At 47.4% G+C, this 25,685-nt stretch overlaps 1 protein-coding gene across 4 annotated transcripts in view; it reads right to left on the bottom strand.

Annotated features, from left to right (window-relative positions):
* The window catches only part of LOC135509937 (fibroblast growth factor 11-like), a 142,649-nt gene that overhangs the window by 40,786 nt on the left and 76,178 nt on the right, over positions 1–25,685 (bottom strand). For all 4 annotated transcript variants that reach the window (XM_064930756.1, XM_064930758.1, XM_064930759.1 and 1 more), the window contains one exon: positions 3,298–3,401. In XM_064930756.1, the coding sequence (XP_064786828.1) occupies positions 3,298–3,401 (104 nt within the window). The remainder of the gene's footprint in view (positions 1–3,297; positions 3,402–25,685) is intronic.

Raw genomic sequence — 25,685 nt, 5'->3', positions numbered from 1 at the left:
TTGTGTCCTGGAACCACTCCGCCAGGGCCCTCACCTCCTAACCTGAGGACTGTCTCGTCATTGTTGATAATCAGGCTTATCACTGTTGTGTCATCAGCAAACTTGATGATTGAGTTGGAGATGTGCGTGGCCATGCAGTAATGGGTGAATAGGGAGTACAGCAGGAGGCTGAGCACTCACCCTTTAAGGACCTACGTGTTGAGGATCAGCGTGGCGGAGGTGTTGTTTTCTACCTTCACCACTTGGGGTCAGCCCGTCAGGAAGTCCAGGACACAGGGAGGGATTCAGACCACATGGATTCAGACCTAGGGCCCAGAGATTAGTGCTTGGAGGGCACTATGGTGTTGAAAGCTGAGCTGTAATCGATCAACAGCATTTTTACAGTTATTTCAGTGTGGAGTGCGATGGCGTTTGCATCATCCATGGATCTGTTGGGGAGGTATGCAATTGTAGTTGGTCTAGGGTGTCAGGTAGGGTGGAGGTTATATGATCCTTAAAATAACTAGCCTCTCAAAGCATTTCATGATGACAGAAGGGAGTGCTTAGGGGCGATTTAGTTTAGTTATCTTCGCTTTCTTGGGTACAGGAACAATGGTGGATAGGGCGAGATTCAATGTCCGTAAACACTCCAGCCAGCTGGTCTGCACATACACTGAGGGTTGGGATGCTGTCTGGGCCGCCAGCACTGTGAGGTTTAACACGCTTAAATGTCTTACTCACCTCGGCCACAGAGAACGAGATCTCACTGTCCTCGTTAGAAGCGGTGGCTTGTGTTTTCGCGGCTCAGTGTTTTCTTCAAAGTGGGCGAAGGTGTTAAGCTTGTCCGAGAGAGAGGTGTCGGTGTCCGAAACGTGACTGACTTTCCCTTTATAATTCGTGATTGTCTGGAGTCCCTGTCACATACGTCTTTTGTCTGAGACGACTTTGTCCCTGTATTGTCGTTTTGCACCTTTGATTGCCTTATAGCTGGTCTGATTGTGCATGTCCATGTTCCCAGCCACCTTGCCGTGGTTAAATGCGGTGGTTCGCACTTTCAGTTTTGCATGAATGCTGCTATAGTTACAATCGTTATAAGGAGTGGACCAAGATGCAGCGTGGTATATTTCCATCCTCTTTATTAGGAAAATAAACTCAAAGAAAAAGAAAGTGTTAAACGAAACGGGAAGCTCAATGAAGTGCTCGCAGGCAACTATACCTAGACAAGATCCCACAAAGCACAAAGGGGAAATGGCTGCCTAAATATGATCCCCAATCAGAGACAACGATAAACAGCTGCCTCTGATTGGGAACAATACCAGGCCAACATAGAGATATAATCACCTAGATGACCCACCCTAGTCACACCCTGACCTAACCAACATAGAGAATAAAAAGCTCTCTATGGTCAGGGCATGACAGCTATCCACAATTTTTGGTTTTAATATGTTATAATCGTCACAGTGAGAACAACATCCTCTATGCACTTCCTGATGAAATGTAATACAAAATGTTATACGTTTTTTACCACTTTTTCTCCCCAATTGGCGGTTACAGTCTTGTCCCATCACTGTATCTCCCGTACAGACTCGGGAGAGGCGAATGTCGAAAGCCATTAATTCTCTGAAATACGATCCTGCCAAGCGGCAAAGCTTCTTAACACACTGCTCGCTTAACCCGGAAGACACTCATGCCAATGTGTCAGAGGAAACAACTGCTGACCAAAGTCAGGGTGCATGCATCCAGCCCGCCACAAGTCACGAGAGTGCAGCGGGACAAGGACATCCGGGCCGGCCAAACTCTCCCCTTATCCGAACAACGCTGTGAAGCAGTGCCTTAGATGGCTGCGCCACTTGGGAAGCCCTTACCAGTTCAGTGTATATGTCGATACTGTTTCCAAAGGCAACCCGGAACCCATCCCAGTCCGTGTGATCAAAACAATCTTGAAGCATAGATTCCGATTGGTCAAACCAACGTTGAACATTCAGGTACTTCCTGCCTACTGTTTTTTAATTATTATTTTTAATTTCACCTTTATTTAATCAGGTAGGCCCGTTGAGAACAAGTTCTTATTTGCAACTGCGACCTATCCAAGATAAAGCAAAGCAGTGCAACAAAAACAACAACACAGAGTTACACATAAACGAACGTACAGTCAATAACACAATAGAAACATCTATGTACAGTGTGTGCAAATGTAGAAGATTAGGGAGGTAAGGCAATAAATAGGCCATAGAGGCGAAATAATTCAATTTCGCATTAACACTGGAGTGATAGATGTGCAGATGATGATGTGCAGGTAGAGATATTGAGGTGCAAAAGAACAAGAAGATAAATAACAATATGGGGATGAGATAGTTGGGTGTTCTGTTTACAGATTGGCTGTGAACAGGTACAGTGATTGGTAAGCTGCTCTGACAGCTAATGCCTAAAGTTAGAGAGGGAGATATAAGTTTTTAGCTTCAGTTATTTTTGCAATTCATTCCAGTCATTGGCAGCAGAGAACTGGAAGAAAAGGCAGCCAAAGGAATTTGGCTTTGGGGATGACCAGCGAAATATACCAGCTGGAGTGTGTGCTACGGGTGGGTGTTGCTATGGTGACCAATAAACTGAGATAAAGCAAGGCTTTACCTAGCAAAGACTTGTAGATGACCTGGAGCCAGTGGGTTTGGTGATGAATATGTAGTGAGGGCCAGCCAACGAGTGCATACAGGTCGCAGTGGTGGGTAGTATATGGAACTTTGTGACAAAACGTATGGCCTTTTGATAGACTACATCCAGTTTGCTGAGTAGAGTATTGGAGGCTAATTTGTAAATTACATCGCAGAAATCAAGGATCGGTAGGATAGTCAGTTTTACGAGGGTATGTTTGGCAGCATGAGTGAAGGAGGCTTTGTTGCGAAATAGAAAGCCAATTCAAGATTGAATTTTGGATTGGAGATCCTTAATGTGAGTCTAGAAGGAGAGTTTACAGTCTAGCCAGACACCTAGGTATTTGTAGTTGTCCACATATTCTAAGTCAGAACCGTCCAGAGTAGTGATGTTAGAGAATTGAACCCTGTGGTACCCCCATAGAGACCGCCAGAGGTCCGGACAACAGGCCCTCCGATTTGACACACTCAACTCTATCTGAGAAGTAGTTGGTGAATCAGGCAAGGCAGTCATTTGAGAAATCAAGACTATGTAGGCTATTATTCAGGTTTCTGTAACTGTCATAACTTAATTAATAAGAGGTTGCCATACTGACGTGTACAGATGTTATTACTACGGTATAAGTGGTATTGATAGTGTCATAACTTAATTAATAAGGGATTGCCATACTGAGGTGTAGAGATATCCATCGCTGTTCATCCCAATGTAGAGCCCTGTCTTAGTGCTCTGGATGGCTACTATCCTCAGTCCCACAGGAATCAAGTTGAACTGCACTGCAAAACAGACACAAGGGAGGGAAATGTAGAGGGGGAGGGGCAGAGTGAAGGAAGGAGATAGAGACGTGTTAGAGCAGCCTGCACATGTTGTTGCTTTCTAAAAACATTCTCAGTGTTTGAAAAACACAATTACAGCCTCCTCTCGTTTCATCCCGACCTCCATCCGTCAGTGAAAAAAGAAAGAGAGGAAGATAGTCAGAAGTTTAAGAACAACAAAGCCTCTCTGTTCCACCTGCGGGTCAGAGTGACCAGGAAGAGAGAGATGAAGAGAGAGGGGGAAAGGAAAATGTGTGAGAGAGAGAGAGAGGTGGGAAAGGAGAGTGAGGGAAGGAGAGAAGAGAGAGAGAGGGAAAGATGGAGAGATAAAGAGAGAGGGGAAAAAGGAAAGTCTGAGAAAGAGAGAGAAGGGGCAAAAGACAGAAAGAGTGAGAGAGAAACTGAGAGAGAAACTGAGAGAGAAACTGAGAGAGAGGGGAAAGGTGAGTGAGAGAGATAAAGAGAGCGAGAGATGAGAGAGCAAGATAAGAAAGAGCACGAAAGAAGGAGAGAGAGAGAACAGGAGGCTTTAAGCCTATGGAATTCATTACGGAGTGAAACCTGCAGAATTCATCTTTAACAACACTGTAAACCCGCTTTCTTTCTCCTTTCCCACTTTATTTTTTCTCTTTGTAAAGGGATACTTCTGGGATTTTGGCAGGATCTGGCACCTCTCTGTTCTGGAAGGTTTCGTTCCGGAACCTATTTGTCCGGATACGGTACCTCTACATGAGAAGAAAATCACTGTTGACAATGAAAACAAGTATCATTCCAGATGCCGCCTCATTCATTTTCCTGCATCTAAAATATGCCATTTGAAAACGTTGATTTTCAGCCAGTGCCTAATATTCTAAGAATTCATTAGTGTTGTGCCAGCCTGGGCTTTCGGTTTGTGCAACATTATAGCCTGTATCATTTTCTCTACTAGACATGAGCCTGCAACTCTTCTCTTGCCAGCTTTGCAGTTCATCATTTGTTCCCTTATGGAATCATAGCCGCGGGTAGTGTGCTGGAGCAGCTGCAGCACCTCTGATTAGGTGAAATAAATTTGCCAAAGTTATAGAATTACTGCCGTCTGTTATTAAATAATAACAGATAGTAGGTTAGATAATGCAGAATACTACTCCAGGAGCCAATCATTTTGCCACAGAGGATCAATAGCTTCATTAAAAAAAATTGCTTAGCTGTGGATTGTGTTCATGTCGACCAATAGCAAAGCATAGAGCCCAGGAACGCTTGGTATATCTGCCAGTGAACAGCATGCAACAAGCCTTTCGCAATATTCCAAATACAATCATGGGAAAAACACAGGTTGGAAAGCAAATGGCTCCTGCTGAAAAGAGAAAACTCTAATCTGACTGTAGGCCACCAAAATATGTTTTATCAACTTCCAAATAGGCCTATTGAGAAAACAATGTTTTACAAAGTGAAAGCAGAGATAGGCTTTTAGCACGAGAGTGTAGGCCATCACCCGCGAGTGAGCTGCGCATCATTGGGTGAGTCAGTGAAACTGGAAAGCTTTTCTAGGACTATAATTTCCTCCTCGTATTGTACAATATATGTCTCCACACATCTAGGCTATTGATGGATTCAAGACGAGGAGGTTTTTAGTGATCTCAGATTCTTCGTTTGTCAATGTCAAAGTAGCCTGTCAGTTCGATCATTTGTGCGGTGGTCTGCGAAAGCTTCCAGTCATATACAATTAGGTAGAATCGCATAAAACGTGTTTAGAAAATACCAAATTCTTCCTGGACCCAAGTACAAAATAAGTTTGTGCATCTTCTGTAAGCGCCTCTACTCTAAATGCTCTATGCAACGACGCAAATACAATGATATGCACTGCTTTGTTATAAAGCAGATTTTCCCGTTACCTCAGAGCACCCCAGGTCACCCCCTTCTTGCGCTCATTTGTTGTTCCGGCCCCTCCTCATTTACAATTTGGGCATTGACGGTAACAGCAGCTGTGACCGTAGATGCTGTTACCATAGACTTCCAGTCACTGCGCTAATGCTAAATAGCAAGCTTCCTTCAAACTGCAGGCAGAGATATAAAATGATATCCACGAGTTCATCTGGCTCTGGGGAAGAAGATAAAGGGCTTCGTTGCCACAATCCCCAAGTATCCCTTGATGGCAGTTCAGTGTATCTCCTCTATTCTGAACCTTGGATTTTTCCATAAAAACACACCAAACCTGGCTCTGTCTAAAAATCATTGTATGTGTCTACAGTATCAGTCAAAAGTTTGGACACACCTACTCATTCAAGGGTTTTTCTTTATTTTTACTATTTTCTACATTATAGAATAATAGTGAAGACATCAAAACCATGAAATAACACATATGGAATCATGTAGTAACCAAAAAAGTAATAAACAAATATATTTTATATTTGAGATTCTTCAAAGTAGCAAACCTTTGCCTTGATGACAGCTTTGCACACTCTTGGCATTCTCTCAACCAGCTTCATGAGGTAGTCACTTGGAATGCATTTCAATTAACTGGTGTGCCTTGTTAAAAGTTAATCTGTGGAATTTCTTTCCTTCTTAATGCATTTAAGCCAATCAGTTGTGTTGTCAGGGGGAAGATAGTCCTATTTGGTAAAAGACCATGTTATGGCAAGTACAGCTCAAATAAGAAAAGAGAAATGACAGTCCATCATTACTTTAAGGCATGGAGGTCAGTCAATGTGGAACATTTCATTACAGTTATTAGAGTTAACTGCACCTCAGATTGCAGCCTAAATAAATGCTTCACAGAGTTCAAGTAACAGATACATCTGAACATCAACTGTTCAGAGTAGACTGCGTGAATCAGGCCTTCCTGGTCAAATTGCTGCAAACTAATAACTACTAAAGGACACCAATAAGAAGAAGAGACTTGCTTGGTCCAAGAAACACGAGGAATGGACATTAGACCAGTGGAAATCTGTCCTTTGGTCTGATGAGTCCAAATTTGCCCTGTTCTGTTTTTCAACAGGACAATGAGCCAACACACTTCAGGCTGCGTAAGGTCCATTTAACCAAGAAGGAAAGTGATGGAGTGTTGCATCAGATGACCTGGCTTCCACAATCCCCCAACCTCAACACAATTGAGATGGCTTGGGATGAGTTGGACTGCAGAGTGAAGGAATAGCAGCCAACAAGTGCTCAGCAAATGTGGGAACTACTTCAAGACTGTTGGAAAAGCATTCCAGGTGAAGCTGGTTGAGAGAATGCCAAGAGTGTGCAAAGCTGTCACCAAGGAAAAGGATGGCTATATTAAATATATTTTCATTTTTTGGACACTTTTTTGGTTACTACATGATTCAGTATGCGCTATTTCATAGTTTTGATGTCTTCACTATTATAGTTTTAAATAAGACACTCAATAGCCAGTGTCACGACTTCCGCCAGAGTCGGTCCCTCTCCTTGTTTCGAGCGGCATTCGGCAGTCGACGTCACCGGCCTTCTAGCCATCACCGAACCACTTTTCATTTTCCATTTGTTTTGTCTTTGATTTTTACACACCTAGTTTTAATTCCCCTAGTACATGTTCATTATTTGACCCTCTGGTTTTCCCCATGTTTGTGTGCGTGTTTGTTTTATTGTAAGGCTGTATCTGACAGCTGGTATATTGTTGCTGCGTTTTGTTATTTACGCCCGCTTATTTCGTGGTACTGGTATTTTTCCAGCACCAGAGTATTGTGTTTATACTGGTGTTTTTCTTGAATTAAATACCTTGTCCACGCATCTCAGCTCTCCTGCGCCTGACTTCTTTCACCAGTTACTCACAGCCTTGGCAGCCAGTATAAAAAACAAAAACAATCCAAGCGCAATTATCAACCCCTGACCACTTTCTTCTAATACAGTTTTCTCGCTGAAAGGAAGAGAGTGATGAGGCGATGGGTGGTGAAAGAGTGCATCCATGGCTTCCCCCACTACCTCTCTCCATCTCTCTATCTCCAGGCCAGGCTTTTATTTGTTCTATCGATCCCTGACTCTCAACTAGGCCATTTCGCAAATGAACATGGTGTCACCGAAGACCACGGAGAAGATGACAAATAGAAGAGCACCCTCTCTATCGCACACACACACATTGAATATGTAATATCCCCTTCCTCTCCATAACCCTGGCCACTGCGACAGACAGCACACACAATCCTCTCTCTCTCTCTCTTCCTTTTTCTCTCATCAAGACCCTGCACTGACCTGTATTTCTCTTTCTGTCTCCCCGCCCCTCTCTTCTCTCCAATCTCTTTAATCATTAATCATTTCTCCCACCATTCATTTGCTCACGTCCTCTCTCTATCTCTTCACCTACTCTCCAGTATCTCCTACTTTCCTACTGCTCTCCCTCTCTCTCTCCCTTCTCCTTCTCCTCGCTATGTTCTGTTCAGTTCTTCCAGGCATCAAAGAGAGGAGTGCGTCAGTCCGTCCCCCCACCCCTCCATCCCCTCCATGGCATAGTGAGTGAGAGTTTGTCCTTCTTTCTCGCTTCATCAACGGCGTCTCTCTTATCGCTTAGGTTATACCACTCTCAGTAGATAATAGGTCAGCCTGCCATTTCTCTGTTTCCGTTCCTCTTCTCTTTTTTCGCTCTCCTCTCTTTCTTTCTCGAGATGCTTGCCGTGGCTCTGGGGAGACTGCTCAATTAATTAAAGTTGTTTGAGTGAGAGACAGAGGGAGGGAGAGAGAGATAAAGAGAGAGACGGAGGGTAAGCGAGAGTGAGAAGATAGATAGGTGGCTTTCCTGAATCAATCCCAGAAAGTCAATTTGAGAGCTTGAGATCATCTACACAATAAATAAACAAGGAGAAAAACTACCAGGGAGAGAGGGATGGAGGAGAGGAGAGGGCATCAGCGGGCTTGTTGATAAGCAGAAGGGATGGACGGATGACAGGAGGGATAGAGAGTAGGCGTGGAGGAGAGGGAGGAAGGACAATGGAGGGAAGGTGTGGAGATGGCATCAGTTGTCTTGTTGCTGTGATGTTGTTCTGCATTGAGCCTTGCAGTGAGAACAGGATTAGCTGTCATGTAGAAAGTTCAATACAAAGCCAGGAAGTAGATGTAGTCCATCTACTTGTAGTCCATCTATTTGTAGTCCAAGTAGATGGACTACAGGAAGTATGGCTTGTTCTCTACTTCCTATTTGTTAGGAGAGGTTGTAGAGAGGGGGGTGGTTGCGTCTCAAATGACACCCTAGTCCCTCATGTAGTTCACTACGTTTGACACTCAGGAATCAATTAATATCAGGATTTACGGATTACTTGAGTGACGTGAGATTGACTACTTTTGAAGTGCCTATGATACTCATTCTCCTATTCCTATAGCAGTGAGTTTCATATAGTATGTATCCCAAATGGCACCCTATTTCCTAGGGGCCCTGGTCAAAAGTAGTGGACTCTATAGGGAATGGGGTGCTCTTTGTGATTAAAGTACTGTGTAATGCTCTTCTGATGTGCATAAGCCCTATCTGTCTATCACTCATCTCTCGTCGCCATGATGACGCTACTTTAAGGGATTACTCAGACATCATCAATCTACCAAACAGAGCAACAGATTGAGAGGAAGAGGATAGGGGTCACAAGAGGTCAAATAATGAGTGACCTCATCTAACGCCTGCCTATACGCTCTATTCCTCTTTATTCTGTATTATTTTATCCATTTTTCTATATCTACTTTGTGCATGACACAAGTAATTTTTCCAAAATTGTTTACAGGCAGATTATTTCACTTATAATTCACTGTATCACAATTCCTGGTGATCAGAAGTTTACATTCACTAAGTTGACTGCCTTTGACTGCTTGGAAAGTTCAGAGTCCATCTACACTCTCTCCCTCTCTCTCACTTTCTGTATTTAACCTACTCTATTCCTTCAGTGTTGTTTCACCTCTTTCTAGTTCTCTCCTCCTTGGTTTATTCTCTTCTCTCTCTCTTTGATTCTACCTCCTGTGAAACACCTACACTCATTTACCTCTGTCTTATTCTACATCCTCATTTCTCAGCACCTCTTCTCTTCCTTACTTCTTTCTTTCTCTCTCGCTGTCCTCTGTCTCCCTGACTCTGTCTTTCGCTCTCTCTCTCCTTCTCTCACACTGTCCCTTGATCTCACTTCCCTATTCCTCACCCTGTCTCATGCTCACACACCCTCTGTCTCTCTCTGACTCTCTCTGACTCTCTCTGACTGTGACTCTGTCTCTGTCTGTTGCCCTCTGTCTCTGTCGGTCTCTCTCTGTCGCTCTCTGTCTCTCTGTCTCTCGGTCTCCCTCTGTCTCGCTCTGTCTCTCTCTCTCTCCGTCTCGATCTCTGTCTCTCTCTGTCTGTCTGTCTCTCTCTCTCTTTCTTTCTTTTTCTCTCTCTCTCTCTGTATCTCTCTCTCACTGTGTCTCCCCCTCTCTGTCTTTGTCTCTCTCTGTCTTTCTGTATCTCTCTGTCACCCGCTCCCTTCATCCGACTGCAGCACAAGAAGTGCATTTCAATGCTTTCAATATATCGCATGCCTTTCCTTTCCTTTCCTTGAGTGCTGCTATCTTTGTGCACAACGTTTTGATGCTTTTCCATTCAGAGGTTTTCCTTGTCTTGTCTGTCTGATGAATAAAGATAGCTGTTAACAACTGCACTACTTTGAGAGAGTTTCCCTGTGTGTGTGTGTGTGTGTGTGTGTGTGTGTGTGTGTGTGTGTGTGTGTGTGTGTGTGTGTGTGTGTGTGTGTGTGTGTGTGTGTGTGTGTGTGTGTGTGTGTGTGTGTGTGTGTGTGTGTGTGTGTGTGTGCGTGTGTGTGCGTGTGTGTGCGTGTGTGTGCGTGTGTGTGCGTGTGTGCATGTGTGCTTGCATGCATGTGTGTGATCGAGTTACTCTGGGGAGGATGTCAGACCAGACCAATCGCTGAACTGGAAGAGATGAATAACGATTTTCAGAAGCTGTAATTGGAGGGGATAAAAGTGCAGGGAATCAAGCTGACTGGTCCTTATGGCTTTCCGATGGGATGTCCACACAAAAGTCAATTTCTCCTCCGCCCCTGTCCAGACGGATTGAGATTTTCAAAGCAGGCCAAATCCATTGATACCGCTTCACCACCCTTCCAACCCCAATCTCTCACCATCTTGTTTTTCATCTTCCTCTGCTACTCTCTGGATCTCTGTTTTTCAGTCTCCGTTTTTTTTCTCTGCCTCTCAATAAACTATTCTCACAACCTCTTACCCTCCTTGTCTCTCTTTCTTCTGTTTCTCTCTGTCTCAGTTTCTTTTTCTCTCTCCATCTCTCTGTTTCATTTTCCGGCCTGTTTCTCCCTCCTACCTTTCTCTGTAGGTTGTGAGAGTCCCTCGTCTATTGCTACAGGATTAATAAGGCATCCTCCTCCTCTCCTCCCCCTATCTTCCCCCTCTCCATCTCCCCCTTTCTCCTCCCTCCTTCATGTATCTCAAGTGGAGGTCGGACTCTCTCACACACACAGCCATGTCACAATGTCAACCCACATGTCAGTCCAGCTGGTAAGAGAAGAGGTGTCCAAAATCTGGATTCTCCCTCCCTCCCCCCATTCCTCTCCCCCTCTTTCCCTTATTACCCCTATTACATAACTCTCTGAAAGAGAGAGGGAGAGAAATAGCCAGCCTCTCTGACCTCCCACCAGAGGGGGGAGACACAGTGATTGAATGGCCATCACTGGATCGCCAGCTGCTCATTTGGCATCACAGTCCCTCCTCCCTTGATCTCCTCTTTCTCTCATCTCTCATCCCTCCTCTCTCTCCCTCTTCCCTGTCTTCCCATCTGTTCCTCTGCTGTCTGTTCCTCTGCTCTTCACCTTCCATCGTTTCTTTCTTTCAATCCTTCCTTCCTTCCTCTTTGCCTAGGTGTAGGGATACTACTGACACACAGTGCAATTGAGGCCCAGCTAGCACATTTGTTTCCTTGGGGGAACATCAGTTTTTGGTTTCCCATTGGCTCTGGGAATTATTATAATGGAATGAAGCCCTAAATAACCAGTAAAATGGAACGTTGTTTTTAACATTCTGAAAACAGAAGTGACGATGTTGCCGGTTCTGAGAACGTTTTACCATGGTTCCCTGATACTTTTCCTGGGAGGTGTTAGTAATGTTCTGAGAAAATAAATTATACGTTACTTGAAGGTAATTAAATAATATTCTGAGAACACATCTTCCATGCTGATCCTCAACACGGGGGCCCCTCAGGGGAGTGTGCTTAGTCCCCTCCTGTACTCCTTGTTCACCCACGACTGCATGGCAATGCACGACTCCAACAACATCATTACATTTGCCTACAACACAACGGTGGTAGGCCTGATCACCAACAATGATGAGACAGCCTACAGCGTGGAGGTCAGAGACAATAACCTCTCCCTCAACGTGAGCAAGACAAAATAGCTGATTGTGGACTCCAGGTAAAGGGGGGCCGAGCACGCCCCCATTCACATCGACGGGGCACAACAACTCCTATTCCCCCTCAAGAGAATAAAATATTTGGCATGGGTCCGCAGATCCTCAAAAAGTTCTACAGCTGCACCATCAAGAGAATCCTGACTGGTTGCGTCACCGCTTGGTATGGCAACTGCTCAGCATCCAACTGCAAGCGCTACAGAGGGTAGTTTGTACGATCTAGTACATCACTGAGGCCAAGCTTCCTGACATCAGGACCTATATACTAGGCAGTGTCAGAGGAAGGCCCTAAAAAAGACTCCAGCCATCCTAGTCGTAGACTGTTCTCTCTGCTACCGTTAGTTAAGCAGTACCGGAGTGCCAAGTCTAGGTCCAAAAGCCTCCATATCAGCTTCTACCCACAAGCAATTAGACTGCTAAACAGTTAATCAAATAGTTACCCAGACTATTTGTATTGACACCCTTTTTTACACTGCTGCTACTCGCTGCTTATTATCTATTTATAGTCACTTTACCCCTACCTACATGAACATATTACATCAATTTACTAACCTGTACCTTCGCAGATTGACTCAGTACCGGTACCGCCTGCATATAGTCTCATTATTGTTTTTAGTATTTTTTAGTATTTTCTGTATTGTTGGTTAAGGTGTCACGTTCTGACCTTAGTTCCTTTGTTTTGTCTTTGTTTTAATATGGTCAGGGCGTGAGTTGGGGTGGGCAGTCTATGTTTGTTTTTCTATGTTGGTTTTTGTGTTCGGCCTAGTATGGTTCTCAATCAGAGTCAGGTGTCGTTAGTTGTCTCTGATTGAGAATCATACTGAGGTAGCGCTTTTCCACCTGGGTTTCGTCTGTATATATTTCCTGTTTAGTGTTTGTCATTCCCATTACAGGACTGTTCGTTTGTTGCTTATTGTTTATGTTCAGTGTTCATTTTTGCTTAATTAAATTATGGACACTTACCATACAGCGTTTTGGTCCTCCGATCCTTCTCGCTTCTCCTCCTCAGAAGAGGAGGACGAGATCCCTTACAGAAACACCCACCACAAAAGGACCAAGCAGCGTGGCAACGGGCAGCAGCAGCAGCGATTGCAGGACTCATGGACTTCAGAGGAGATTCTGGACAGCAAGGGACCATGGGCACAGGCTGGAGAATATCGCCGCCCCAAGGCTGAGCTGGAGGCAGCGAAAGCCGAGAGGCGGTGGTATGAGGAGGCAGCACGCCGGCATGGCTGGAAGCCCGAGAGGCAGCCCCAAAAACTTCTTGGGGGAGCCACACGGGAAGTGTGGCGAAGTCAGGTAGGAGACCTGCGACAACTTTCCGTGTTTACCGGAGAGAGAGAGGGACCGGGCAGGCACCGTGTTATGCGGTGGAGCTCACGGTGTCCCCGGTGCGTGTGCATAGTCCGGTGCGGTACATTGCAGCGCCTCGTATCGGCCGGGCTAGAGTGGGCAGTCGAGCCAGGTGCCATGAAGCCGGTGCTCAAAAGCTCCAGTGCGCCTTCACGGTCCGGTCTGTCCGGTGCTACCTCCACGTACCAGCCCTCCGGTGGCAGCCCCCCGCACCAGGCTGTCTCTCTATCTTCTCCCTACAGTCTCCCATCTGTCCTGTGCTGCCAGGGTCTCCCGTCTGTTCTGAGCTGCCAGAGTCTCCCATCTGTCCTGAGCTGCCAGAGTCTCCCATCTGTCCTGAGCAGCCAGAGCCACCAGTCTGTCCTAAGCCGTCAGTCAGCCAGGAGCTGCCAGAGCCGTCAGTCAGCCAGGAGTTGCCAGAGCCGTCAGTCAGCCAGGAGCTGCCAGAGCCGTCAGTCAGCCAGGAGCTGCCAGAGCCGTCAGTCAGCCAGGAGTTGCCAGAGCCGTCAGTGTTTCCTGAGCCGCCAGTCTGTCCTAAGCCATCAGTCAGCCAGGAGCTGCCAGAGCCGTCAGTCAGCCAGGAGCTGCCAGAGCCGTCAGTCAGCCAGGAGTTGCCAGAGCCGTCAGTCAGCCAGGAGCTGCCAGAGCCGTCAGTCAGCCAGGAGCTGCCAGAGCCGTCAGTCAGCCAGGAGTTGCCAGAGATGTCAGTCAGCCAGGAGCTGCCAGAGCCGTCAGTCAGCCAGGAGCTGCCAGAGATGCCTGTAATGCCGGCGATGCCAGAATCGCCCTTCACTCCAGCGCTGCCAGAGCCTTCCTCCTGCCCGGCGCTGCCGGAGACTCCCGCCTGTCCGGCGCTGCCGGAATCTCCCGGCCATTCGGGACCCGTGGCGAGGGTCCCCAGTCCGAGGCCGGCGGCGAGGGTCACCGCTCATAAGAGGACACGGGGGAGGTTGAGGAGGCAGACAAAAACTATGGTCAAGTGGGGTCCACGTCCCGCGCCAGAGCCGCCACCGCGGACAGACGCCCACCCAGACCCTCCACTATAGGTTCAGGTTTTGCAGCCGAGAGTCCGCACCTTTGGGGGGGGGGGGGTACTGTCACGTTCTGACCTTAGTTCCTTTGTTTTGTCTTTGTTTTAGTATGGTCAGGGCGTGAGTTGGGGTGGGCAGTCTATGTTTGTTTTTCTTTGTTGGTTTTTGTGTTCGGCCTAGTATGGTTCCCAATCAGAGGCAGGTGTCGTTAGTTGTCTCTAATTGAGAATCATACTTAGGTAGCCTTTTTCCACCTGGGTTTCGTGGGTGTTTATTTCCTGTTTAGTGTTTGTCATTCACCTTATGGGACTGTTCGTTTGTTGCTTATTGTTTTTGTTCAGTGTTCATTTTTGCTTAATTAAATTATGGACACTTACCACGCTGCGTTTTGGTCCTCTGATCCTTCTCGCTTCTACTCCTCAGAAGAGGAGGACGAGATCCCTTACATAAGGGCTTGTAAGTAAGCATTTCACTGTAAGGTCTGTTGTATTCGGCGCATGTGACAAATACGATTTGATTTGATATGATTGATAGGCCACGTGGATATTAATTTGCTTCGGCATTAATCACACAAACACATTAATGTATTTGTCGTGGTACAGCATCAGTGAGATTTGAACCAATGATCTTCTGTTTGCTATCGGTGGAATCAGTCCACTGCGCCAACAAGATGGAGCAAGCATGACATGTTTGTTTTTTTAACACATACAAAGTTTTGAATTTACATTTTTTCAAAAAATTGCCCATTTCAAAGGAAACAGTCAGTCATTCAAATCAGGTGTGGCCAATTAGTGGGCATGGCCAACACACCTGAACACACATAACACACATAAGATAGAGGATAGTCAGAGTTTTGTTTTCATAAGTTGCACCTCCTTCACCCGGTCACATCGCGCCATTGTTATGAACGTTCTCAAACCTCCCTCTGCCAGCGGTGCCATAGTGATGCCAAAAAGTTGTGATAAGCCTAGTCATTCGGGATGGAGGCTATTCGCTGTTTAGTCTTAATTACACTATAGTGTCCTGGAAATATGATGACATTGTTAAACGAGGCTGATATTTAGAAGGAAACAACTTTGCCATCATTATCATGTAGTGAAATTTACTTTAGACAGATGACAATGTTGTCATTAGCTAGAAAAGTTTGTGAAAAATAGCTAGTAATGCCAATGTGAGCTAGTTAAAATGTGGTGGTCTACCCTCAATTTTAGCTAACTCCATCTAAAGTCCATCTGGTGACATCAACATGATGACAAAAGGATTTCGTACTAAATTATTTGCCTCCTTTTGAAATGTCATTGTATTTCAGATCCACAGTAATGCCCCTTTTTTTGTATTTTACCCCCAATTTCATGATATCCAATTGCAATCTTGTAATGCATTTTTGATGAAATCTTCATCAGCACTCATATACAATGCTTTGAGCAGAACGCTCAGTCGGTCGTCATTGTGACAAAACAAAAAGTAATCTGAATGTTCTGAAAACATGACTTTAAAATAGAACCATCAGGAAACTTGTAGAAAATGTTATGCTGAAGTACTGAAATTGCCACAGAAGAACGTTGTTTCTTAAAGTTCTCAGAACAATTTGGGAACATTATTTTAAATTGAACCATGAGGAAACAGTGTGCATACTGAATTACTGAAATTCCCACCTAATACACATATGGTTCTCAGAATGTTATGTGCTAGTTGGGTATTGTATGTAGGTTGTATGTATAATAGCCATGCTTTCACCAAGTTCTAAGAACCATAAGATTCAGATTTCTCCTCCAGAGGAGAGCAGAGTGGTAGAAACAAGACAGAGGTGATGGTGGAGGATGTATACCCTCATGCCCCCTTTCACTCCAAGGTGTGAATTGGGTCTTGTGGCCCAGCCCCTGGGGGCTTTAAGGGGGCCTTAGGTGGACATTTCCCATATCTGAGGCCATGGGGCTGGGTCAATGTGCCCAGGACTGGGGGTACGAACTAGGTTCAGGGGCTATTTGCAATGGGGCCTTAGTTTGGGGTCTGTCAGGGCGCTGGAAGTGGAAGTTCCCGGGGCTGGAGGCCGGGGTTTGGGGGCTAGAGACTGTGCGGGAAGCTGAAGGCTGGTGGTTGGGGGCCAGAGCCTGTGCAGGTAGCTGAAGGCTGGGGGCCGGGGGTTGGGGGCTAGAGCCTGTGCGGGTAAGCTGAAGGCTGGGGGCCGGGGGTTGGGGGCTAGAGACTGCGGGTAGCTGAAGGCTGGGGGCCGGGGGTTGGGGGCTAGAGACTGTGTGGGTAGCTGAAGGCTGGGGGTTGGGGGCTAGAGACTGTGCGGGTAGCTGAAGGCTGGGGGTTGGGGGCTAGAAACTGTGCGGGTAGCTGAAGGCCGGGGGATGGGGGCTAGAGACTGTGCGGGTAGCTGAAGGCCGAGGGTTGGGGGCTAGAGACTGTGTGGGTAGCTGAAGGCTGGGGTTTGGGGGCTAGAGACTGTGCGGGTAGCTGAAGGCTGGGGGCTAGAGACTGTGCGTGTAGCTGAAGGCCGGGGGATGGGGGCTAGAGACTGTGCGGGTAGCTGAAGACCGAGGGTTGGGGGCTAGAGACTGCGGGTAGCTGAAGGCTGGGGGCCGGGGGTTGGGGGCTAGAGACTGTGTGGGTAGCTGAAGGCTGGGGGTTGGGGGCTAGAGACTGTGCGGGTAGCTGAAGGCTGGGGGTTGGGGGCTAGAGACTGTGCGTGTAGCTGAAGGCCGGGGATGGGGGCTAGAGACTGTGCGGGTAGCTGAAGGCCGGGGGATGGGGGCTAGAGACTGTGCGGGTAGCTGAAGGCCGAGGGTTGGGGGCTAGAGACTGTGTGGGTAGCTGAAGGCTGGGGGTTGGGGGCTAGAGACTGTGCGGGTAGCTGAAGGCTGGGGGTTGGGGGCTAGAGACTGTGCGTGTAGCTGAAGGCCGGGGGATGGGGGCTAGAGACTGTGCGGGTAGCTGAAGGCTGGGGGTTGGGGGCTAGAGACTGTGCGTGTAGCTGAAGGCCGGGGGATGGGGGCTAGAGACTGTGCGGGTAGCTGAAGGCCGAGGGTTGGGGGCTAGAGACTGCGGGTAGCTGAAGGCTGGGGGCCGGGGGTTGGGGGCTAGAGACTGTGTGGGTAGCTGAAGGCCGGGGGTTGGGGGCTAGAGACTGTGCAGTAGCTGAAGGCTGGGGGTTGGGGGCTAGAGACTGTGGGTAGCTGAAGGCCAGGGGTTGGGGGCTAGAGACTGTGCGGGTAGCTGAAGGCCGGGGGTTGGGGGCTAGAGACTGTGCGTGTAGCTGAAGGCCGGGGGTTGGGGGCTAGAGACTGTGCGTGTAGCTGAAGGCCGGGGTTGGGGGCTAGAGACTGTGCGTGTAGCTGAAGGCCGGGGGATGGGGGCTAGAGACTGTGCGGGTAGCTGAAGGCCGGGGGATGGGGGCTAGAGACTGTGCGGGTAGCTGAAAGCCGAGGGTTGGGGGCTAGAGACTGTGCGTGTAGCTGAAGGCTGGGGGCCACAGGGATCGATCCGACAGGACGGCAATGGTAAAATTAGCAATTAACTGGCAGGGCGGTGCAGCCGCAGTGTGTAATACGCCTGGCCAGGGGCCAAATGCCCAGGGGCCAAATGCCCAGGGGCCTCTGCCAACAGCAGCCTCTCTGCCTAATTGTCAGAGTGAGGGAGGAAAAGAGAGCAGCAGAATAGAGGAAGGAGGAAGGGGAGGAGAGGGAGGCCTCCCATCCCAGTGTCCTTTAACAACTTCCAACGGTCAAATGTACTTTGAGAGAGTTTATGCGTTTGTGTGTGTGTGTGTGTGTGTGTGTGTGTGTTTGGCTTCTTAGCTAAATGTAGAGAGGAGGGCAGGGGAAGCCCAGTAAGGACTGCCTATGGGCACAGGTCCAGCAGAAGACTCCAGACACTCTGTGTGCATCCAAAAGGGCACCCTATTCCGCATATAGAGCACTTCTTTTGACCCGGACCCATAGAGAATAGGGTGCCATTTGGGACTGTCTCTGTAGAACTAATATGAATCTGACCATTTCCTCCTTAATTATTTATCTCCATTTGCTGCTGATTTAGTCCTTTTCTGACTGGCCTCCTTAGCATACGCCGCAGTAGGGTGCATAATTACACACACACACACACACACACACACACACACACACACACACACACACACACACACACACACACACACACACACACACACACACACACACACACACACACACACACACACACACACACACACACACACACACAAACACACACTAATGGACAGGCATGCATAAGCACATGTACAGACAGACACTTTTTTTATATAGGAGAGGTCTGGGAACCAGTGGGGGTCCTGATGGGAGACTTCAGGAGGATGAGAAGCAGAGACAGAGACAGGGAGAGTGAGCGGGAGAAAGGGAGAGAAAGAGAGAGAGTGGAGTGTAAGCTGTAGCATGACCGAGACAGAGGATACTCAGCAGGTCTCTCAGCCACTCAGAACCCGAGCAGCCTGGGCTGTGTTGTGTTGTGTTGTGTATGAAGGGTATCTCTGCTCTCCATAGGGAGAAGACCTGTCATTCTGTTATGGTGTATCTCTGCTCTCTCCATAGGGAGAAGACCTGTCATTCTGTTATGGGGTATCTCTGCTCTCTCCATAGGGAGAAGGCCTGTCATTCTGTTATGGGGTATCTCTGCTCTCTCCATAGTGAGAAGGCCTGTCATTCTGTCATTCTGTTATGTGGTATCTCTGCTCTCTCCATAGGGAGAAGACCTGTCATTCTGTTATGGGGTATCTCTGCTCTCTCCATAGGGAGAAGACCTGTCATTCTGTTATGGGGTATCTCTGCTCTCTCCATAGTGAGAAGGCCTGTCATTCTGTCATTCTGTTATGTGGTATCTCTGCTCTCTCCATAGGGAGAAGGCCTGTCATTCTGTTATGGGGTATCTCTGCTCTCTCCATAGAGAGAAGACCTGTCAATCTGTCATTCTATCATTCTGTTATTCTGTTATGGGGTATCTCTGCTCTCTCCATAGAGAGAAGACCTGTCATTCTGTCATTCTATCATTCTGTTATTCTGTTATGGGGTATCTCTGCTCTCTCCATAGGGAGAAGGCCTGTCATTCTGTTATGGGGTATCTCTGCTCTCTCCATAGAGAGAAGGCCTGTCATTCTGTTATGGGGTATCTCTGCTCTCTCCATAGGGAGAAGGCCTGTCATTCTGTTATGGGGTATCTCTGCTCTCTCCATAGGGAGAAGGCCTGTCATTCTGTATCTCTGCTCTCTCCATAGGGAGAAGGCCTGTCATTCTGTTATGGGGTATATCTGCTCTCTCCATAGGGAGAAGACCTGTCATTCTGTTATGGGGTATCTCTGCTCTCTCCATAGGGAGAAGACCTGTCATTCTGTTATGGGGTATCTCTGCTCTCTCCATAGGGAGAAGGCCTGTCATTCTGTTATGGGGTATCTCTGCTCTCTCCATAGTGAGAAGGCCTGTCATTCTGTTATGGGGTATCTCTGCTCTCTCCATAGGGAGAAGGCCTGTCATTCTGTTATGGGGTATCTCTGCTCTCTCCATAGGGAGAAGGCCTGTCATTCTGTTATGGGGTATCTCTGCTCTCTCCATAGGGAGAAGGCCTGTCATTCTGTTATGGGGTATCTCTGCTCTCTCCATAGGGAGAAGGCCTGTTATTCTGTTATGGGGTATCTCTGCTCTCTCCATAGTGAGAAGGCCTGTCATTCTGTTATGGGGTATCTCTGCTCTCTCCATAGGGAGAAGGCCTGTCATTCTGTTATGGGGTATCTCTGCTCTCTCCATAGGGAGAAGGCCTGTCATTCTGTTATGGGGTATCTCTGCTCTCTCCATAGGGAGAAGGCCTGTCATTCTGTTATGGGGTATCTCTGCTCTCTCCATAGTGAGAAGGCCTGTCATTCTGTCATTCTGTTATGTGGTATCTCTGCTCTCTCCATAGGGAGAAGGCCTGTCATTCTGTTATGGGGTATCTCTGCTCTCTCCATAGAGAGAAGACCTGTCAATCTGTCATTCTATCATTCTGTTATTCTGTTATGGGGTATCTCTGCTCTCTCCATAGAGAGAAGACCTGTCATTCTGTCATTCTATCATTCTGTTATTCTGTTATGGGGTATCTCTGCTCTCTCCATAGGGAGAAGACCTGTCATTCTGTTATGGGGTATCTCTGCTCTCTCCATAGGGAGAAGGCCTGTCATTCTGTCATTATGTTATGGGGTATCTCTGCTCTCTCCATAGGGAGAAGGCCTGTCATTCTGTTATGGGGTATCTCTGCTCTCTCCATAGGGAGAAGGCCTGTCATTCTGTTATGGGGTATCTCTGCTCTCTCCATAGGGAGAAGGCCTGTCATTCTGTATCTCTGCTCTCTCCATAGGGAGAAGGCCTGTCATTCTGTTATGGGGTATATCTGCTCTCTCCATAGGGAGAAGACCTGTCATTCTGTTATGGGGTATCTCTGCTCTCTCCATAGGGAGAAGACCTGTCATTCTGTTATGGGGTATATCTGCTCTCTCCATAGGGAGAAGACCTGTCATTCTGTTATGGGGTATCTCTGCTCTCTCCATAGGGAGAAGGCCTGTCATTCTGTTATGGGGTATCTCTGCACTCTCCATAGGGAGAAGACCTGTCATTCTGTCATTATGTTATGGGGTATCTCTGCTCTCTCCATAGGGAGAAGGCCTGTCATTCTGTTATGGGGTATCTCTGCTCTCTCCATAGGGAGAAGGCCTGTCATTCTGTTATGGGGTATCTCTGCTCTCTCCATAGGGAGAAGGCCTGTCATTCTGTTATGGGGTATCTCTGCACTCTCCATAGGGAGAAGACCTGTCATTCTGTCATTATGTTATGGGGTATCTCTGCTCTCTCCATAGGGAGAAGGCCTGTCATTCTGTTATGGGGTATCTCTGCTCTCTCCATAGGGAGAAGGCCTGTCATTCTGTTATGGGGTATCTCTGCACTCTCCATAGGGAGAAGACCTGTCATTCTGTCATTATGTTGTGGGGTATCTCTGCTCTCTCCATAGGGAGAAGACCTGTCATTCTGTCATTCTGTTATGGGGTATCTCTGCTCTCTCCATAGGGAGAAGGCCTGTCATTCTGTTATGGGGTATCTCTGCTCTCTCCATAGGGAGAAGGCCTGTCATTCTGTTATGGGGTATCTCTGCTCTCTCCATAGGGAGAAGGCCTGTCATTCTGTTATGGGGTATCTCTGCTCTCTCCATAGGGAGAAGGCCTGTCATTCTGTTATGGGGTATCTCTGCTCTCTCCATAGGGAGAAGGCCTGTCATTCTGTATCTCTGCTCTCTCCATAGGGAGAAGGCCTGTCATTCTGTATCTCTGCTCTCTCCATAGGGAGAAGACCTGTCATTCTGTCATTCTGTTATGGGGTATCTCTGCTCTCTCCATAGGGAGAAGACCTGTCATTCTGTTATGGGGTATCTCTGCTCTCTCCATAGGGAGAAGACCTGTCATTCTGTTATGGGGTATCTCTGCTCTCTCCATAGGGAGAAGACCTGTCATTCTGTTATGGTGTATCTCTGCTCTCTCCATAGGGAGAAGACCTGTCATTCTGTTATGGGGTATCTCTGCTCTCTCCATAGTGAGAAGACCTGTCATTCTGTTATGGGGTATCTCTGCTCTCTCCATAGGGAGAAGGCCTGTCATTCTGTTATGGGGTATCTCTGCTCTCTCCATAGGGAGAAGACCTGTCATTCTGTTATGGGGTATCTCTGCTCTCTCCATAGGGAGAAGGCCTGTCATTCTGTTATGGGGTATCTCTGCACTCTCCATAGGGAGAAGACCTGTCATTCTGTCATTCTGTTATGGGGTATCTCTGCTCTCTCCATAGGGAGAAGACCTGTCATTCTGTTATTCTGTTATGGGGTATCTCTGCTCACTCCATAGGGAGAAGACCTGTCATTCTGTCATTCTGTTATGGGGTATCTCTGCTCTCTCCATAGGGAGAAGGCCTGTCATTCTGTCATTCTGTTATGGGGTATCTCTGCTCTCTCCATTGGTAGAAGGCCTGTCATTCTGTATCTCTGCTCTCTCCATAGGGAGAAGGCCTGTCATTCTGTTATGGGGTATCTCTGCTCTCTCCATAGGGAGAAGGCCTGCCATTCTGTTATTCTGTTATGGGGTATCTCTGCTCTCTCCATAGGGAGAAGACCTGTCATTCTGTTATTCTGTTATGGGGTATCTCTGCTCTCTCCATAGGGAGAAGACCTGCCATTCTGTTATGGGGTATCTCTGCTCTTTCCATAGGGAGAAGACCTGTCATTCTGTTATTTTGTTATGGGGTATCTCTGCTCTCTCCATAGGGAGAAGGCCTGTCATTCTGTTATGGGGTATCTCTGCTCTTTCCATAGGGAGAAGACCTGTCATTCTGTTATTTTGTTATGGGGTATCTCTGCTCTCTCCATAGGGAGAAGGCCTGTCATTCTGTTATGGGGTATCTCTGCTCTTTCCATAGGGAGAAGACCTGTCATTCTGTCATTCTGTTATGGGGTATCTCTGCTCTCTCCATAGGGAGAAGGCCTGTCATTCTGTTATGGGGTATCTCTGCTCTCTCCATAGGGAGAAGGCCTGTCATTCTGTTATGGGGTATCTCTGCTCTCTCCATAGGGAGAAGGCCTGCCATTCTGTTATTCTGTTATGGTGTATCTCTGCTCTCTCCATTGGTAGAAGGCCTGTCATTCTGTATCTCTGCTCTCTCCATAGGGAGAAGGCCTGTCATTCTGTTATGGGGTATCTCTGCTCTCTCCATAGGGAGAAGGCCTGTCATTCTGTTATGGGGTATCTCTGCTCTCTCCATAGGGAGAAGGCCTGTCATTCTGTTATGGGGTATCTCTGCACTCTCCATAGGGAGAAGACCTGTCATTCTGTCATTATGTTGTGGGGTATCTCTGCTCTCTCCATAGGGAGAAGACCTGTCATTCTGTCATTCTGTTATGGGGTATCTCTGCTCTCTCCATAGGGAGAAGGCCTGTCATTCTGTTATGGGGTATCTCTGCTCTCTCCATAGGGAGAAGGCCTGTCATTCTGTTATGGGGTATCTCTGCTCTCTCCATAGGGAGAAGGCCTGTCATTCTGTTATGGGGTATCTCTGCTCTCTCCATAGGGAGAAGGCCTGTCATTCTGTTATGGGGTATCTCTGCTCTCTCCATAGGGAGAAGGCCTGTCATTCTGTATCTCTGCTCTCTCCATAGGGAGAAGGCCTGTCATTCTGTATCTCTGCTCTCTCCATAGGGAGAAGACCTGTCATTCTGTCATTCTGTTATGGGGTATCTCTGCTCTCTCCATAGGGAGAAGACCTGTCATTCTGTTATGGGGTATCTCTGCTCTCTCCATAGGGAGAAGACCTGTCATTCTGTTATGGGGTATCTCTGCTCTCTCCATAGGGAGAAGACCTGTCATTCTGTTATGGTGTATCTCTGCTCTCTCCATAGGGAGAAGACCTGTCATTCTGTTATGGGGTATCTCTGCTCTCTCCATAGTGAGAAGACCTGTCATTCTGTTATGGGGTATCTCTGCTCTCTCCATAGGGAGAAGGCCTGTCATTCTGTTATGGGGTATCTCTGCTCTCTCCATAGGGAGAAGACCTGTCATTCTGTTATGGGGTATCTCTGCTCTCTCCATAGGGAGAAGGCCTGTCATTCTGTTATGGGGTATCTCTGCACTCTCCATAGGGAGAAGACCTGTCATTCTGTCATTCTGTTATGGGGTATCTCTGCTCTCTCCATAGGGAGAAGACCTGTCATTCTGTTATTCTGTTATGGGGTATCTCTGCTCACTCCGTAGGGAGAAGACCTGTCATTCTGTCATTCTGTTATGGGGTATCTCTGCTCTCTCCATAGGGAGAAGGCCTGTCATTCTGTCATTCTGTTATGGGGTATCTCTGCTCTCTCCATTGGTAGAAGGCCTGTCATTCTGTATCTCTGCTCTCTCCATAGGGAGAAGGCCTGTCATTCTGTTATGGGGTATCTCTGCTCTCTCCATAGGGAGAAGGCCTGCCATTCTGTTATTCTGTTATGGGGTATCTCTGCTCTCTCCATAGGGAGAAGACCTGTCATTCTGTTATTCTGTTATGGGGTATCTCTGCTCTCTCCATAGGGAGAAGACCTGCCATTCTGTTATGGGGTATCTCTGCTCTTTCCATAGGGAGAAGACCTGTCATTCTGTTATTTTGTTATGGGGTATCTCTGCTCTCTCCATAGGGAGAAGGCCTGTCATTCTGTTATGGGGTATCTCTGCTCTTTCCATAGGGAGAAGACCTGTCATTCTGTTATTTTGTTATGGGGTATCTCTGCTCTCTCCATAGGGAGAAGGCCTGTCATTCTGTTATGGGGTATCTCTGCTCTTTCCATAGGGAGAAGACCTGTCATTCTGTCATTCTGTTATGGGGTATCTCTGCTCTCTCCATAGGGAGAAGGCCTGTCATTCTGTTATGGGGTATCTCTGCTCTCTCCATAGGGAGAAGGCCTGTCATTCTGTTATGGGGTATCTCTGCTCTCTCCATAGGGAGAAGGCCTGCCATTCTGTTATTCTGTTATGGTGTATCTCTGCTCTCTCCATTGGTAGAAGGCCTGTCATTCTGTATCTCTGCTCTCTCCATAGGGAGAAGGCCTGTCATTCTGTTATGGGGTATCTCTGCTCTCTCCATAGGGAGAAGACCTGCCATTCTGTTATTCTGTTATGGGGTATCTCTGCTCTCTCCATAGGGAGAAGACCTGCCATTCTGTTATGGGGTATCTCTGCTCTCTCCATAGGGAGAAGACCTGTCATTCTGTTATTCTGTTATGGGGTATCTCTGCTCTCTCCATAGGGAGAAGGCCTGTCATTCTGTATCTCTGCTCTCTCCATAGGGAGAAGGCCTGTCATTCTGTTATGGGGTATCTCTGCTCTCTCCATAGGGAGAAGACCTGTCATTCTGTTATTCTGTTATGGGGTATCTCTGCTCTCTCCATAGGGAGAAGGCCTGTCATTCTGTTATTCTGTTATGGGGTATCTCTGCTCTCCATAGGGAGAAGGCCTGTCTTTCTGTTATTCTGTTATGGGGTATCTCTGCTCTCTCCATAGGGAGAAGGCCTGTCTTTCTGTTATTCTGTTGTGGGGTATCTCTGCTCTCTCCATAGGGAGAAGGCCTGTCATTCTGTTATTCTGTTATGGGGTATCTCTGCTCTCCATAGGGAGAAGGCCTGTCTTTCTGTTATTCTGTTATGGGGTATCTCTGCTCTCTCCATAGGGAGAAGGCCTGTCTTTCTGTTATTCTGTTGTGGGGTATCTCTGCTCTCTCCATAGGGAGAAGACCTGCCATTCTGTTATGGGGTATCTCTGCTCTCTCCATAGGGAGAAGACCTGTCATTCTGTTATTCTGTTATGGGGTATCTCTGCTCTCTCCATAGGGAGAAGGCCTGTCTTTCTGTTATTCTGTTATGGGGTATCTCTGCTCTCTCCATAGGGAGAAGGCCTGTCTTTCTGTTATTCTGTTATGGGGTATCTCTGCTC

The sequence above is a fragment of the Oncorhynchus masou genome, chromosome 23, assembly GCF_036934945.1.
Source record: "Oncorhynchus masou masou isolate Uvic2021 chromosome 23, UVic_Omas_1.1, whole genome shotgun sequence".
Lineage (NCBI taxonomy): Eukaryota > Metazoa > Chordata > Actinopteri > Salmoniformes > Salmonidae > Oncorhynchus > Oncorhynchus masou.
This window is presented reverse-complemented; position numbering and strand designations above follow the sequence as displayed.